We start from the raw sequence: 14,689 nt of genomic DNA on the forward strand, positions 1-14,689 counted from the left end.
ACCCCTGTTTACCAGCTGCTGTTTCTAAACTCACTATCAACTCACACACTTGCCCCATGTACAGTAACAACAGCACATTATTAATATTTTAGATGATTTTTCTAGAAATCCCCATCTTTAAAATATTTGTTTCTTATATTGTTTGTGTTTCCTGTCAGAATAATGCAGCCTCTGTTGTCTGTGTACTGTCACTGCCAGTCACTCTGTGACCTGACTGACTGTATAGCGTTACAGTATTCCCATTTCTAGAGTTTAAGCTAGGGCAAAAGATCCCTAAAATTAGCAGGGTAAGTGCCCTGTCTCTACCGCTGCCCTGCAGCAGTGACGTTAATTGCGCTCTATTTATACTTTAAGAGTGCAGGACTCCGAAAGATCAAGTTTCTGTTATGCTTTATTTCTGTGCCCTCGAGTTTATGTGAGCAGAGCGGTGGAAAGCCCACGTTTGGTGCAAAGAGCTGAAATAAGAGAGGCACTGATTCTTTTTTAATATTCCGCTAATGTAACACTTTGTATGCACTCCAAGCAACGTGTCTTCCACTTTCTAAACAAGCTCATTTTATGGGCTTTGCTGCACTGATGGGGCGTTCGGGTCTTTTATGTTCTGCTACTGCAACCATTTCAATCCATCTAAATGTGTATAATGATGCTCTTAATGCAAATGCTGCCATTGTAAGCAACAGCACTCAGGCTAAAGAACTCGTCACAGAGCCGAGGCACAGAAAGAGAGATTCATTTTCAATTTGCAGATACTACTTAGCACTTAGTTCCCAAATCAGAAACAATTCAAGGTACCGCATGCAGAAAAGACACAGTAACACTGGGATCACCCACACACACGCAAGCACACACAGATCGTGTTGCGATACTGAATTTTATTCAAGTATCTCCAACGTCCTTTTGCTCTCGAGTTATCATCAGTTAAACGAATCAGTTGAGAAAGAGAAAGGCAGCCACAGTTCATAGCCTGAATGTTAAGTCGTCTATTTAGGATTTTAGAGCCTCTCGGTGTGCATTCAACTCGGTGGTGCTTAGCACGGACAGGACAGATAAAACATTCATGATAACACAAGATTAACAAAAGAGAAACTATTTAAAAATAAGACTAAGATGCAGGAATGGCCGGTTCCATTTCTGTGAACTGCATCTGAGGTTAAAGGGAAAATTCAATCCAGAACAGAACTGACAGTTGGCTTTTCCCCGTAGACAGAAACCAGAGGGTTTAATCACAAAATACTCCGGCTCTGATGCTGCTTCTTTGTTAATGAATCAGATATCTTTGTTGATGTTGACAGTACCCAGAAGTAACGGGGTGTAGGCACACTTTAGGCTCTTGCTTGAAATTGTTCATTCAGACAGAGGCAGACAGTTTTAGAAAACATTCGTGAATTCAGAGGATTCATAGTCAAAGAGGCAGCCTCAGGTTAGAGTCATTATCCTGTTAAGATAAGCCTGTAAAATCTGTTTATGTAGTGGATTTTGGCTTGAAAAAGTTGCCTCTGATTGGAGAATCCCAAACTGCATAGGTAATAAAAGTCTGTGTAGAGACTGGGGACTGTTAGCTCAACAATGGAACCAGCTGTTCTCACTGAGGACACCGCTCATCCTCAACATCCTGATCTCCTTTATGCACATTTCCACTTTAGGTTATCACTTCTGCTTATAATTAGGAGGATAAGTTAGTCGCTTTTTATTTTGCCACCAGTTTACAGTCTGTAACAGAACATGGCTCCGAGGCTGACATTTGGCACAGTAAATTCAAAACACCCTCCCGGATCAAAGAAACATAGCAGATGGTAATATGTGAACAGGCGAAACCAGCTAAAAATTGCCAGCGAGCAAGTTTGAGTGGTTGAGCTTGTTCAAACACTACTGGTCTGAATGAACTTGCAAAACAACAAGTGAGCTACCGTATTCACTCTTCATCTTCATGCATGGCTAGTTTGATCAGATGCTTTCCTGTCAGTAATACTAAAACCCATCGTTCATACAGTGCAGCCACCACCAAACACACACAAGCACCCTCATACTGTAAGTCTCCTTTTCACTGGGACAAAAACAGGGAAGATGCATTAAAGCCTATGTCAAGATGAAGTTTTATCCAGCTTTAAATAGCAGTACAATCACTTTGAGAGTCTGTGTGATGTAACGTTAAAATCAGGCGATAACTGACCAGATCTCAGCCAGAGATTAAGCCCACAGGCTGATGTGTATTGCTATGGTTTGGTCTGACACAAGGTTGGAAGGGCCAGGAGCGAAGCAGAGGTCAAAAGGAGACAAGAGATGAGCAGAATGGTGTGGAGGGGGACTTTTTTGGCGGGTCATAGTAAGGTATGGGGGACAACAGGAAGAGTAGTGCAGGTGTGTCTCATCAGGGGACAGTAGTGGAAGTCAGTGCAGCTCAATGAAAGCCTCCATCTCCTCAGAGATGAGTCCCCTGTAGGGCAGTCTGTGCTTCTCAATTGCACGCGCCGCCAGGCACTGAAGGGTGACGTAGTTCAGTGGGTAGAGGGCCGGGTGCCCGCTGCTCTGCTCATCCAGCAGCTCGTAAGCCGTCTTCCTCTGTGCATTTGTAGCGTCAAAGTGAGCCCCCGCCTTCATAAGTAGTGCCATAATCTCTGGACAACCGTTATTAGCAGCGATGTGCAGAGGCGTGTTGTTTTCACTGTCGCGTGAATCCACGTCTGCGCCACACTCTAGGAGCAGGGCAGCCACCGCCTGGGAGGGGAAGCGGCCCACAGGGTAGCGGCCCACAGACGTGGTCTCCTTGTCTACGGCCATGTGGAGAGGAGTGAAGCCGTTACGGCCCCGGGGGTTCAGCTTGAGCAGGCGGTACACTGTGTGTTTCTTCTGGTGCTCCTGCTCGGGGCTGCACTCCAGCTTCTCCAGGAGGAAGATGAGGTGCAGGATGATGGAGAGAGCTTTGGTGAACTGAGGAGCCTCTGGAGGGTTGTCCCTTTGTGCCACAGCTCTCTCTACCTCCCTCACACTCTTTCCAAGAACAGTCATAAGGTCATGGAAGGTGACGCGTGTTGACAGGGTGCCTTTGGCCCGGTCTTGAAGAACAAAAGAGAAAAGCTCTGCAAAGGACAAGAAACTGGAGGCTGTCATGGGACTGAGAGGGTCCAGGTTGCTCTGCTGCATGTCTAAAGCGTATTTCCACAGGCTGATGCAGCGCTCAAAGTTGCCTGAGTCTGCGTACACAGCTCCCCTGTAGCGGATGTAATAAGAGGTGTCTGGGTGCGATGGCCCCAGGATGCGCTCTCGCACCAACAAGGCCTGCATCCTCATTTCATCAGGGTCTGTGATCAGAGCCTCCAGCTCCTCTGCAGTGCTCACCTCCTGGGCACAGCTGTAAGCGGGGATAGGAGGGCCAGGTGGAGGCTTGGCCAGGGACCCAGCTTTGTCCCCTGGCTGCCTCAGCTCCATGGCCCTTCTCCAGTACCTCATCGCCCCCAGGAGATCCCGCTTTTTGTCCACAAAAGTAGCCCCAAGGAGTTCTAGTGCATCGATGCGTTCCTCTCTGGAGGTTCGAGGCTGGTGGGCGAGATACTCCACGATGTTGGTGTGACCTGTGACACTGGCAGCGAGGAGAGGGGTCATCCCGTATCCATCTCTCTCCATGCGAGCATTGCACTTTAACAGCATCTTCATGATGTCCAGACTCCCTGACTCAGCACAGTCGTGCAGGGCGGTGTTGCCCTTCACACTCTTGCGGTTCACATCAGCACCACGGTCCAGGAGGAACTTGGCGATCTCCTTGTGACCCTTGTAACAGGAGATCATGAGGCAGGTGTGGCCGTGGCGGTTGGCTACCTCCATGTCGGCTCGGTGCTCCACCAGGTACCGGACGATCTCCAGGTGACCGTCGAAGCAGGCAGCTCGGAGCGGCGTTGAGTTAGTTAGTGTTGCGTTGTTGACTGAGGCACCGTGTTTCAGTAGCGTCTTCACCACAGGGAGGTGGCCGGCTGCCGAAGCTGCCCACAGCGGCGGAGCCCCCTCGATGGTCTCGCCGTCAAAGTTAACCGCCCCCCCGAGTTCAACATTCGCTTTACAATGTTCAAGGAGGTAGTCCACAACCTCTAAGTGTCCGTACCGAGAGGCTATCAACAGCGGGGTGCCTCCCTGTGTCTTCTCCTCGGCTAAAGCCTCCAGCTCCTCTGGAGTTTTGTTGCTCAGCAACTTCTGGATAAGTTTCAGCTTACCATCTCTGGCCGCGTTGAAAACCGCAGTCGGTATATCCATTTTACAGGCTCTGTGCTGCCGCGCGGGGCACCAACCCCATAACCACTCGTTTACAGAAAAACTGTCGAGTCAGTTGTTAAACGGCCGAGAGCAGGAATCTTAGTTTGGACTCGGTTTCTAGCTCGCATCTTACTGCCATTTTGAGGGTGCTGTCAAGATGGCGATTGTGTTGTTTGACAGGTCTATGTTTACGACTGCGGCGAGGCATTGTGGGCGACGTAGTTTTGATGGAATTCTTTCCTCCGTGAGCGGAAGGTGTTTCTCTTTAAACAGAACTACATTTCCCATGATGCCTGGGAGTTGAAGAAGCTACCAGCTGATGGGTTCGTTTGGTATGTGAATTCGGACCAACAGGATGCACCACCTTAGATAGACAGAGATAGAGCCAGCTGGTACCGGTTTACAAACCAAACACACCCTTTAAAAGTATTCACTTTAAGAGGTAAGTTGATCCCCATCACTGTCTATACATTCAAACCGTGGTTGTAAAGAGGATAATTCCCGTGTACACCCATTCAAGTGATATTTACTTAATCCTATCCTAATGTGTGCTTATTTAAAAATCAACAAATATATTTTTTATCAACTCTTGAGTTGTGCTTTATCCCAAACTCTCATTATTATAGTTATGACAACAGTAGAAAAACTGGATGGGGTCAGTTGAGGTGGTTCAAGCATCTGATCAGGGTGCCTCCAGGGCATAGAGGTGTTACAGGCAGATCCCACTGGTCGGAGGCACTATTGTAGACCTGGACACACTGGAGGGGATTATTTGTCTCATCTGTCCTGGGAACACCTTGGGGTCCCCCAGGAGGAGCTGGGAAGTGTTGCTGAGGAGAGGGACAGTCTGGGGTGCTTTGCTTGGCCTGCTGCCCCTGTGACCTGGAAAAATGGATGGATGGATGACCAAATTTTGTTAAAGTTAAAGGGGAACTGTGCCCATTTTCTAAATGTATACATGTTATTCCTATGTTCTGAGACAGTCCAGAAAATACTAGTAGACATTGACAGCTGTCTCCTAAATCTAATGTTGTGTTCCCACCAAATGCGATGCGAATTTTCTTGTCACGTTACTCGTGCAAGTTTGAATGCTTGAATATTTTGTGTTGACTCACTTCATACGCGCTCATGACCTTGGCGTCATATGTCACCAGAGGATCTCAATGCTGATTGGCTATCACAACGCAAATTGGTTGCTAAAGTTCAGATTTTTCATCTTACTTTATTAGTGCTGCTAATGCCACCCGGCGGGAATTTGGGTCTAATTATGTCTTTACATTGACTTTACATGTAATTCACTCGCACAAATTGTTTTATTTGCGCCTGGTGTAAACACAACATTATTCCTTTGTTCTAGGACAGTTCAAAAAATATTAGTAGACATGAACAACTCTTTCTTAAATCTAATGTTGTGTTCACACCAAACTCGTGCGAGTTTGAATGCTAGAATATTTTGTGGAGACCTGCTTCATATGTGCGTGAAATCGCTGACTGAACTTCCGCCAGTACATCCTCGGCGTCATTTTAACTCTCCCTAATAAGCGTATGATGCCAAATTGCACTGCTTGCGTCATTTGCGTTGTCTCCATAGCGTTCATTGTGCCACCCAGCAGGAATTTGCATCTAATCACGTCTTTACATTAACTTTACATGTAATTCACTCACGCAAAGTGTTTTATTTGTGCCTGATGTGAACACAATATCAAAGCCAGAGTGCTAAAACTCAAATTTGTGATGTCTCAGGGTAGGGTGGGATAGCTCTGCAGGCAATGAATTGGAAAATGTGTTATAGATGACACTGAGAGTATGCAGGGGGAATGTGCTGAGTATATGGGTACATTTTTTTGTTTCAGAACTGAGAACACTACAATAAAATAAAGCTCATTTGGGTATAAAAAAAGAAAACAAACTTTATGTGGGTCCACAAAATAAGTCTCCCGTTCACTGGAGCAGCCCCAGACATATACGCCTATGACACCACAAGTTTGATGTTTCTGGCTTTGAGAGAGAGCAGCTCATGTTCACAAATACTGACTGAACCTCTCTAGGCCATAGACATAACATATTGGAGTTCTTAATTTAGGTGGTGTTCCCCTTTAAGCAATGGTATAGGTCTCATTGCAACATATATTAATATTCACACAAAACTAAGATGTTACTTCCAGTGATACTCCTCCGTGAAGGCAAAGTAAGAAACTTGTGCTGATTTTACAGTTTACCATTTACTCACAAATTACCAGAGAAGTTTGCATTTGTAACACATTTTTTAAAGTCAGACAAAAAGCGATCAGCAAACGTTGTACCTGCTATCATTTCAGATCATTACTTTCACTCTTGAGTCTAAGTTATGCAGAAAGCTATAATAACCAACACAGTCAGATGACACTGAGGCCCTGTGCACAAACATCATCCGCTACTAACAGCATCAGGCCTCTGCAGTCATGTCACATTAATAGGTAGTGAATAAGCAGGTGGCTCACCCACACTCTTAAAGCAGCACTGGTAACATTGTTTGGTAGCTTTTTCACTGTTCTGTAAATGTAGGGAAGACAACACAGCATTTAGGTGATTTTATTTTACTCTGTGTCCTGTGTTTGTTGCGGGATATTATTGGAGCTAGCATTACGGAAGTCATTTGATTTCCTTTATGCTGTTTCATATTTTTAGAACGCTGCTATTAAAAAGGTGGGAAAGATTCAAAGATCAGTTTAATGTAGACACAGTTAAGTACAGAGTCTTGAAAAAGTATTCACACCCCTTGGCGTTCCTTTCTATTTTGTTACATTACAACTTGTAATTTTAATGGATTTTTATTTGGATTTTTTGTAATGGACCAAAACAAAAGCGTCAAAATTTGTGAAGTGAAATGAATATATATATATATATATATATATCTATATGTATTTTTTTTTAATTAAAAAAGCTGTAAATTTAAGCCACTAAATAAAACCTGGGGCATGTTCAATCTGAAAATGGTGTGCCCGTCTTGCTACAGTTTCCAGGTTGAACAACATGTTTGCTTGAAACGGTGTGAAATGGAGTGCAACAGGGCAGGCTTTCAGGTACGTTTTTTTTTGGTTTGGTGGGTGTGTCAGAGGTGTATCAAAACAGCAGTGATGTGCATATAAACCAAATGCTGGTAGATCTTTTCTTACCGTACATACAATCTTTGTTTTCATTTCACACTAGCTTCAGCAATGTAAACATAAGTTCTCCCATGCCAAAAAAGCCCATTTGAATTGAATCGTATACAACCCCACTGTATCGGAGGCAGTGTGCCTGTGTAACACATCAGTGTTCAATGCACCTCTGTTTCTGGTTAGATACTTGCTTTTGGTGGAGCTGATCGCAGCCCCGGTGCTAACATTTACCTTTAGAAGTCACATAATTAGCTAAATATAGTCACCGTGAAGAACAAAGAGCCCTCCAAACAGATCAGGGACAAAGTTCTGGAGAAGTTCAGATCAGGGTTGGGTTATAAAAACAGCCCACTGAGCACCATTAAATCCATTCTTACAAAATGAAAAAAATTTGTCACCACAACAAACCTGCCAAGAGAGAGCCATCCACCAAAACTCACGACCCAGGCGAGAACTAAAGGACCAGGCAAGAAGGGTATTAAATCAAAGAGACAACAAATGGCTCTAAAGATAACCCTGAAGAAACTGCAAAGCTCCACAGCGGAGATTGGAGTATCTGTCATTGGGACCACTAAGTTGAGCAGGGCTGGGCTTTATGGAAAGGTGGCCATGGCTCAAAAGAAAGATGTAAGACCGTATTTGGAGTTCACCAGAAGGCACGTGAGAGACGCCTTAAACATACAGTAGAAGAAGGTATTCTGGTCATATGAGAGTAAAACCAAGCTTTACAGCCACTCTTCTATAAAGCTGAGCTCTGTGAAGTGTACAGCTTTATGTGGTCTGAATGACAGATACTCCAATCTCTGCTGTGGAGCTTTCCAACTCAGTCATTGTTATCTTTAATCTGTTGTCTCTGCCTATTGTCCTCCTTGCCTGGTCCTTGAGTTCTGATGGGTGGCCCTCTCTTGGCCAGTTTGTTGTGGTGCCACTTTTTAATTTAATGGCGCTCAGTGGGATGTCATTTCACCTCACCAATCTTGACTATTTTGTTTTGGTCCAACACAAAAAAATCGAAATAAAACATGTTGTAATTGAACAAAATATAAACGCCAAAGCTGTAGCCTATGTGGAATTAAGCTGGAAATATATATGACTGATCTGAACATCTTGAGCCTTGAGCAGATCCCATTACTCTCTCCACCTACACAAAGCCTGTGGCCACAATATCGACTTGAATATTGATATGCATGATGCCATGCACCGCCGACACCAGGACCTTACATTCATATTGACTTTTTCCTTCTGCATCTCTTCACAGTATGAAAAACCATCTACCTACTTCCACATGCATTAATGCAGTGTGGCGGGCAGTATATCACAGAACTGAGCAGTAGGATTTCAATATCTTATAAATTCATCGGAGAAGTTCACTTCTGTATTTGAATACCAATGTAATGCAACGACACCTCTGCTTGCCGACAGCATCACAAAGATCTTTCGTTCTTTCTTTGACTTAAAGATGGAGTGGAAAAACAAATCATCCTTAAAAAAATTGTGACTACACAGTAGTAAGACACACTGACTTTGTGGTGGTTTTGCCTCTTTCTTATTTTTATTTTTTGTGTCTCCATGTGGTCTTTTTAAGTCTCTTCCTGGTCGGTACCAAGGAGGTTAAAGAGACATATCCTTGGGGTACAACACATACGCATTAAAATCTGGTCTGCAGTTCCATAAGGCTCAGTAGCTGACGCACTATCACAGAAGGTGGGCATGATTGATTCGTTTCACTGAGGCATCTGCAGTCGGCCTTGGGTCCAAATATATTTTATAGGAAAAATAGAGATATGGGTGAAGACTACAATTGTGCAAATATTGAAAAGGTCCTTAATAAAAATCCATAAACAAATGCTTTATATGCTTTATTACCCAAAAACAAATCATCCCCTTATGTCTAGCACAGATGGACCTGCATTTGTATACCGCCTTTCTAGTCCTCCAACCGCTCTCTTTTTACCCTTTGAGTCACATTCACCCATTCACACACACATTCACACACTGGTGCCCGAGGCTACCATACAAGGAGCCACCTGCTACTCAGTTTTTAAGACACTCACACTCCAGGAGCAATTTGGGTTCAGTATCTTGCTCAAGGATGCTTTGACATGCGGACTGGAGGTGGTGGGGATCAAACTTATGACCTTCCGATTAGTGGACGACCCGCTCTACCTTCTGAGCCACAGTCTGCCCCATGGTCCCCTGGGCCTGTGCCTGGTTGGTCTCACTCCGAAGTCGCCGAAATCTGGCACTTGGGCAGTGACTTGTGCCGTCAGAAACCAACGAAAAAAGGCGTCCTTTAACGTCCGCATGATATGTGGCCAGTTGCCGTTTCAGTTTAACGGTGCCTAGCGGCGTCAGGGGGAAACACGACGGGACAAGGACGAAAGTTAAGGCGACAAAAGTCCAAGTGGGGTGTGCGGAAGGGGTGGTTGATGGGTCCAACAAACACCAACCTTCACCCGAGAGAGCAGTGTTCACGTCCTGTAAGATTCTAAAGCCAAACCCTGTTCTTTTTTCCTAAACCTAACCACGTGTGTTTGTTGTCGAAGGAAAAAAAGTCGATTTGCGGTGTTGTACTGACGTAGTGCGTTTATTTTGAAAGAAACTGTATGTAAATGTTAAATTCTCCATGAAAACAAAAGTGTATCTTGAAAGAAGAGAACTTGACACAGTGTCCCAGAACGTCAATAACCAATGCACCCAGGGCACCTTGCACGGCGTATGTAGACGTGGAAAGTCCATGACCAAACGTCAATATATGACGAGGTCAGAGAATGTGTTGGCCCGTTCAGTAAGCCGTCCATGAGCAGATGTAATCATTATTTAGCATGAACAATTTAAAAGCTTTTAAAGCCCCTGAACTTTGGGTTTCATATCTAAAACCCAACAACTGTCATCAGATTTTGATTACGAAAGTTGCTAGATGCTGACTGGTGCACGGAAATATGCTGCATCACCTTTTCCAGCAGAGCCCTGAGCGCAGAGACAAACTGAACAGATGGAAATATTTCATGAGAAATAACCAAAACTGCTCTAACTTCGGCAGGAAATGTTCTTTTCACGTAGGACTCCATCACTTACAGTAAGATGCTGATTGAGAAAATACATTTTCATGGACTTTAATATCAACGTGGAGGGGAAAAAAAGTTGATTATAATTACAGGCTGATGTTTTGGTTAATTTAGAGATTATTAGACAATCACTTCTCAATAATTTGCCTCGCTGAGTCTACAGAGGCAAAAATAATGACTTAATTTTTCTTCAGCAGTTTTATCTCTTTGCTCTCAAGTCTGTGGGAAATAAATGTTCTTTAAGCTCACGGATGAATGTGTCCCATGTGGGTGCTTGTTGGGACTTATCTCGGTACTACTTATAAGCAAATGGCTGCAGATCACCCTCGGGTATATGCCTGAGAGCGCTCTGAGAGTGTTTACATTTTTAAATGATGCATTTTTATTTCCTGTTCAGGATTATAGAAGCGGCAGCCTGTTTCGGAGAATATGGACAAAGGGACGGAGACACTCAGAGGTCACCATGGTTTTGAAGTTCAATATTTCTCGGGCATTGAGAGGTGTCTTTCTGATGTTTCACCAGTAGAGGAGGCATGAGATCCACACTTGGCTAATGCTCTTCATTGCTCTGTGGGACCATCCCTGCATGCCTGTAATGTATGAGTGTCGGCTATGGGGGTCTGCATTTCCATTCATCAACCCAAGCATTTAAACATATGAATCAAGATACAGCCTCACTGTACAGATGAATTATGTTTCCAGCAGAAGAGAGCGTGCCAACATTTGTTTTCAGGAGCTGCAGCTCTACCTCCTGCCATCCTTAATAACTACTTGAACCTCACTGGAGGACAGCCTGAATAGGAAACATGTTTTTAAAATTAAACAGGGAGTTTGAATGCACAGAGAGACAATATTGCGTGCAGAGATTCAGGATTAAAAGCCTCACAAATGACACCCAGCCTGTTTCTGTCTCAGAGGACCCAGCCTCATACTTCTTTGCAAAGAACGGAGAGCTTGGGGGGAGCAAAGGACGGGTTTATAATAATTTCCTGGGGCTTGCTCTTGATCCTGTGGAATTATTAGGACAAAACCACTGAGACAAAGCTGCAGGGTTGAAAAATAAAACATCAGTGAGAGTATAGTGGTTTTATTCATAACTTCAAAAGCATGTCACATACTGTAGCAACAGTCATATTAATATTACATCCACTAGCAATTAAAATCTAATTCCCAAATATAAATTCTTACAGAGGCATTATTAGTTTCCACAGGAACGTGCAAAACCCACATGTAATATTACTACGTTATTACAAAAAATACAGCTTCATTTTTAACAAGATCATCGTTGCATCACAGCTGATATGATATTGACATCACAATGCTCATGAGAGAAGGCAACACTTTTTATAACGCAGTACTTCGGGAGAAATACACAAACAAGGACAACGGCTCCACTGTTCACTAATATACTGCCGAGCACAGGTGGTTTCCACTTGTTTAATCTGCAGAGGCCTCTGAGAAACTTGATAAAGTGGGACTTTTAATTCTACAGAGGCTTCAGTTTTTGGTCCATTGATGTACGTAACACAGTGTGCAAGATACAGCCCCCCTGTCACCAGCAGACTTTCACATGCCCGGTATTTATCGGAACTGTGCAGTGGGATGAAAAGGTAGCCGGAGAAGAAAAGGGCCCTCAAGATGTTGAGCTGCTTGTTTTCACCGAAGTCTTGACAGGGGCTCCCTAGAGGCCTGCGAGCAGCTCACTGAGCAGCACCTCCCTTTCTCCTAGAAGCACGTCTCTCCTCAGACTGGTTCCTTTGTTCACCACCTTTATCTTCATGGCCAGGCTCTTTATTTGTGCCTGGGGGAGCGCGTCAAAAAAAAAGTCTTCGTTGAACACTGGATTCCTGCTATTCTTGATGATGGTGCTCCTCTGCTTCTGCTGCTTGCCAGGGTTGAGGTAGAGCGCTACGCAGCAGTTGATGCTTTTAGGGTCCGTCTGCCTGTCATACAGGGCCTCGGCTGAGAGCACGCGCACCCTCAGGCGCGCTGACTCCGGGTCATAATGAGTGCTCAGCCTCAGTGTCCCCCCCTTGTGGAGGTTGACGGTGTGCTCACGCTGCAGGAGGTCGGACGCTGCACCCCTCACGCCACTGCTTTTACATCCACGGAAGGCGGGAGAGGGGGGGCAACGCATGCGGCGGCGCTGCATGTTGGGACTGTTGTCTGCTGAGCTGCATTCATCAGTGGAGAGAGAACTGTGGCGAGCCAGGGAGCGCTTGGCACGAGACACCTTGAGGGAGAGAAAAAGCAAACGTGCAGAGAGAAGCCTCGTGGTCAATGAATGTAACACGGAAAAACACTTTCGTAACACGTTCATTTATAGTTTTATAGCAGCCAGTCTGTACACACACACTGAACGGAAACAGTGCTCACCTTGGCTTGTGTCTCCTGGGTGATGGAGCGTAAGAGAGAGGCCGAGCGGGACAGGAGAGGTGAGTTAAAGGGGGACGACTCTGCTGAGGAGCAGGTGTCACTTTCGCCACCGCTGAAATAGCGATAAGGGTTGGGATCAGCCGGGGCGAGAAGAGTCCCCCCTTGGGAGCGCCTCTGTGAGTTCGGGGAGGTGAGAGGGCTGGTGGGGTCGCTGTGGAACAGGCTCTCCTTACGGCGGGTATGGGGCGACTCCACCAGGGTGGAAAAGCCATATGAGGTCTGAGCTTTGGGCACATATGGCAGAGACATTGCAGTCTGCGACTGGGGGTCAGCATTGGTGTTGACCCTGTCCACAGATGCGGCACCTGGCTCATCAGCACTCTCTATCTGGATGATGTGACGGTTGGCTGACTTCTGGAGATTACGTGTGTCTCCTCCCATGCGAGAGAAGAGGCGAGGGCTGCAGGGGTTCTTGCTGCTCCGAGCTCTGGGGCTCTGGCTGCAGATGGCGTGGTCAGACACAGATGGTCGTAATGTGGAGCAGGGCTGAGGCTCGGGGGTGAGAGATTCTTCCGGTGGGCAGCAGATAAGTTTAGGGGGGATGAAGAAATCAGGGATCTTTTCTGGCGTGAGGACGTTGGCATACACGGAAACAGGAATGGCCTCTGCTGTCTGCGGGGGCTGGGATTGTGTCCCACTGCTCTCCACAGAGCTACGGAGCTTCTCCAGTAGCCACATGCCCACTCAGACGCCTCAGCTCACAGTTTCTCTGTTAACAGAAAAGAGATGCATGAAGAAGAGAAAGCACATCCAATGATAACAAACAGATAAAATCAACTGAATTGCACCTTTTTGTTGCAGTAAAGTAAATATTACTCCCCTTAAGACAAAAACCTTATACTAAATCTGTGTCTTTGCACCTAAGTAGGAAAAAAATCTCTTAAACTATGCAGCAATTTAATATAGGAGAGTAAGCATTTAAGTTGCAGATAATAAGCAAACATTTCTTCCACAATTCAGTCATTAAAACAATGTCTGAGCATCTCCAAAGAGCACTTTAATGAATCAATGCGCAAACATAGTGAGCTAAAAATAATACTCCAAACGATTTACACGTGCGCCATTGAGCTGTGTAGCATCTCAAACAAATTCAGAATATGTAACAAATCAAACTACAGCTATTTTTAAAATATTAAAACCACTGAAAGTCGTTGCAGTTTTAACTGCTCTGCGAAATATTTAAATTAAACTAGTAAAGGCGAATCTAGGTAACTTTTCCCTTCAAACAAAGCCACATAAACATCCCTCGCGTTTCATATATAACACGTAATGTACCAACCTGTTGACTGTGTAACTCTTCTCCCTCTCACAACTGATCGCAGGCTGCGCTCGTCCTCAACCTCTCCAAGCGCTCCGTGCGTAAAAGGTATTTTCCCGTGTGTGATCCAGAGCGCTTGCCAGCGGGAAAAGGGCTGCTAGATCAGGCACCCTCGCTTTATATGACGGGGGTCTCTGACTTCTGAGCCAATGAGGAGGTTGTGGAAGCTTCCCATGATATTTACCATGAAAGTATTCCCTGCGCAGGCACGAGGGGGGGGTGGGACTCATTTAAAGGCTTCATCACGCACAAAGTGCTCCAAACGGTGTGTTTGTCAAACCTCACGCCTCATTGATTTTTAAAGAGAGCGTCACCGTGATTTCATTTGGCGTTCACGTGACGCCTATTCTCTCTTGTTATCGCCTCATAATACAGGGTGCGCCTTAATTGGATTTCCGGCTGGTGGCAAATTGATGATGATGTGGAGTGACAACTTGCTGCGTTCAGGAGCACCATCTGAGCTCATTTACCAATTACAGTGGGAG

The 14,689-nt window shown here is 45.2% G+C and overlaps 2 protein-coding genes across 2 annotated transcripts; both read right to left on the minus strand.

Moving 5' to 3' along the window:
- Nucleotides 1-854: 854 nt before the first annotated feature.
- fem1a (fem-1 homolog a) lies at nt 855-4,419 on the minus strand. The gene has a single exon (XM_050033205.1). It carries the CDS (start codon nt 4,240-4,242, stop codon nt 2,389-2,391), a length of 1,854 nt encoding a protein of 617 aa, XP_049889162.1. The 5' UTR covers nt 4,243-4,419; the 3' UTR covers nt 855-2,388.
- A 7,108-nt stretch (nt 4,420-11,527) lies between these two features.
- LOC126382710 (C2 calcium-dependent domain-containing protein 4C-like) lies at nt 11,528-14,353 on the minus strand. Its single transcript, XM_050032751.1, has 3 exons — nt 14,166-14,353; nt 12,827-13,595; nt 11,528-12,683 (listed from the first exon to the last, which is right to left on the minus strand). The coding sequence occupies exons 2-3, from the start codon at nt 13,562-13,564 to the stop codon at nt 12,132-12,134; spliced, it is 1,290 nt and encodes a 429-aa protein (XP_049888708.1). The 5' UTR covers nt 13,565-13,595; nt 14,166-14,353; the 3' UTR covers nt 11,528-12,131.
- Between the last annotated feature and the right edge of the window lie 336 nt (nt 14,354-14,689).

Source organism: Epinephelus moara, chromosome 21, assembly GCF_006386435.1.
Source record: "Epinephelus moara isolate mb chromosome 21, YSFRI_EMoa_1.0, whole genome shotgun sequence".
Lineage (NCBI taxonomy): Eukaryota > Metazoa > Chordata > Actinopteri > Perciformes > Serranidae > Epinephelus > Epinephelus moara.

Excerpts from the sequence above, each read along its gene's own strand:
- fem1a (XM_050033205.1), bottom strand. The coding sequence starts at position 4,242 with ATGGATATACCGACTGCGGTTTTCAACGCGGCCAGAGATGGTAAGCTG.
- LOC126382710 (XM_050032751.1), bottom strand. The coding sequence starts at position 13,564 with ATGTGGCTACTGGAGAAGCTCCGTAGCTCTGTGGAGAGCAGTGGGACA. Across the intron at positions 12,684-12,826 it reads CCCAGGAGACACAAGCCAAG|GTGTCTCGTGCCAAGCGCTC; the intron begins GTGAGCACTGTT and ends CTCTCCCTCAAG.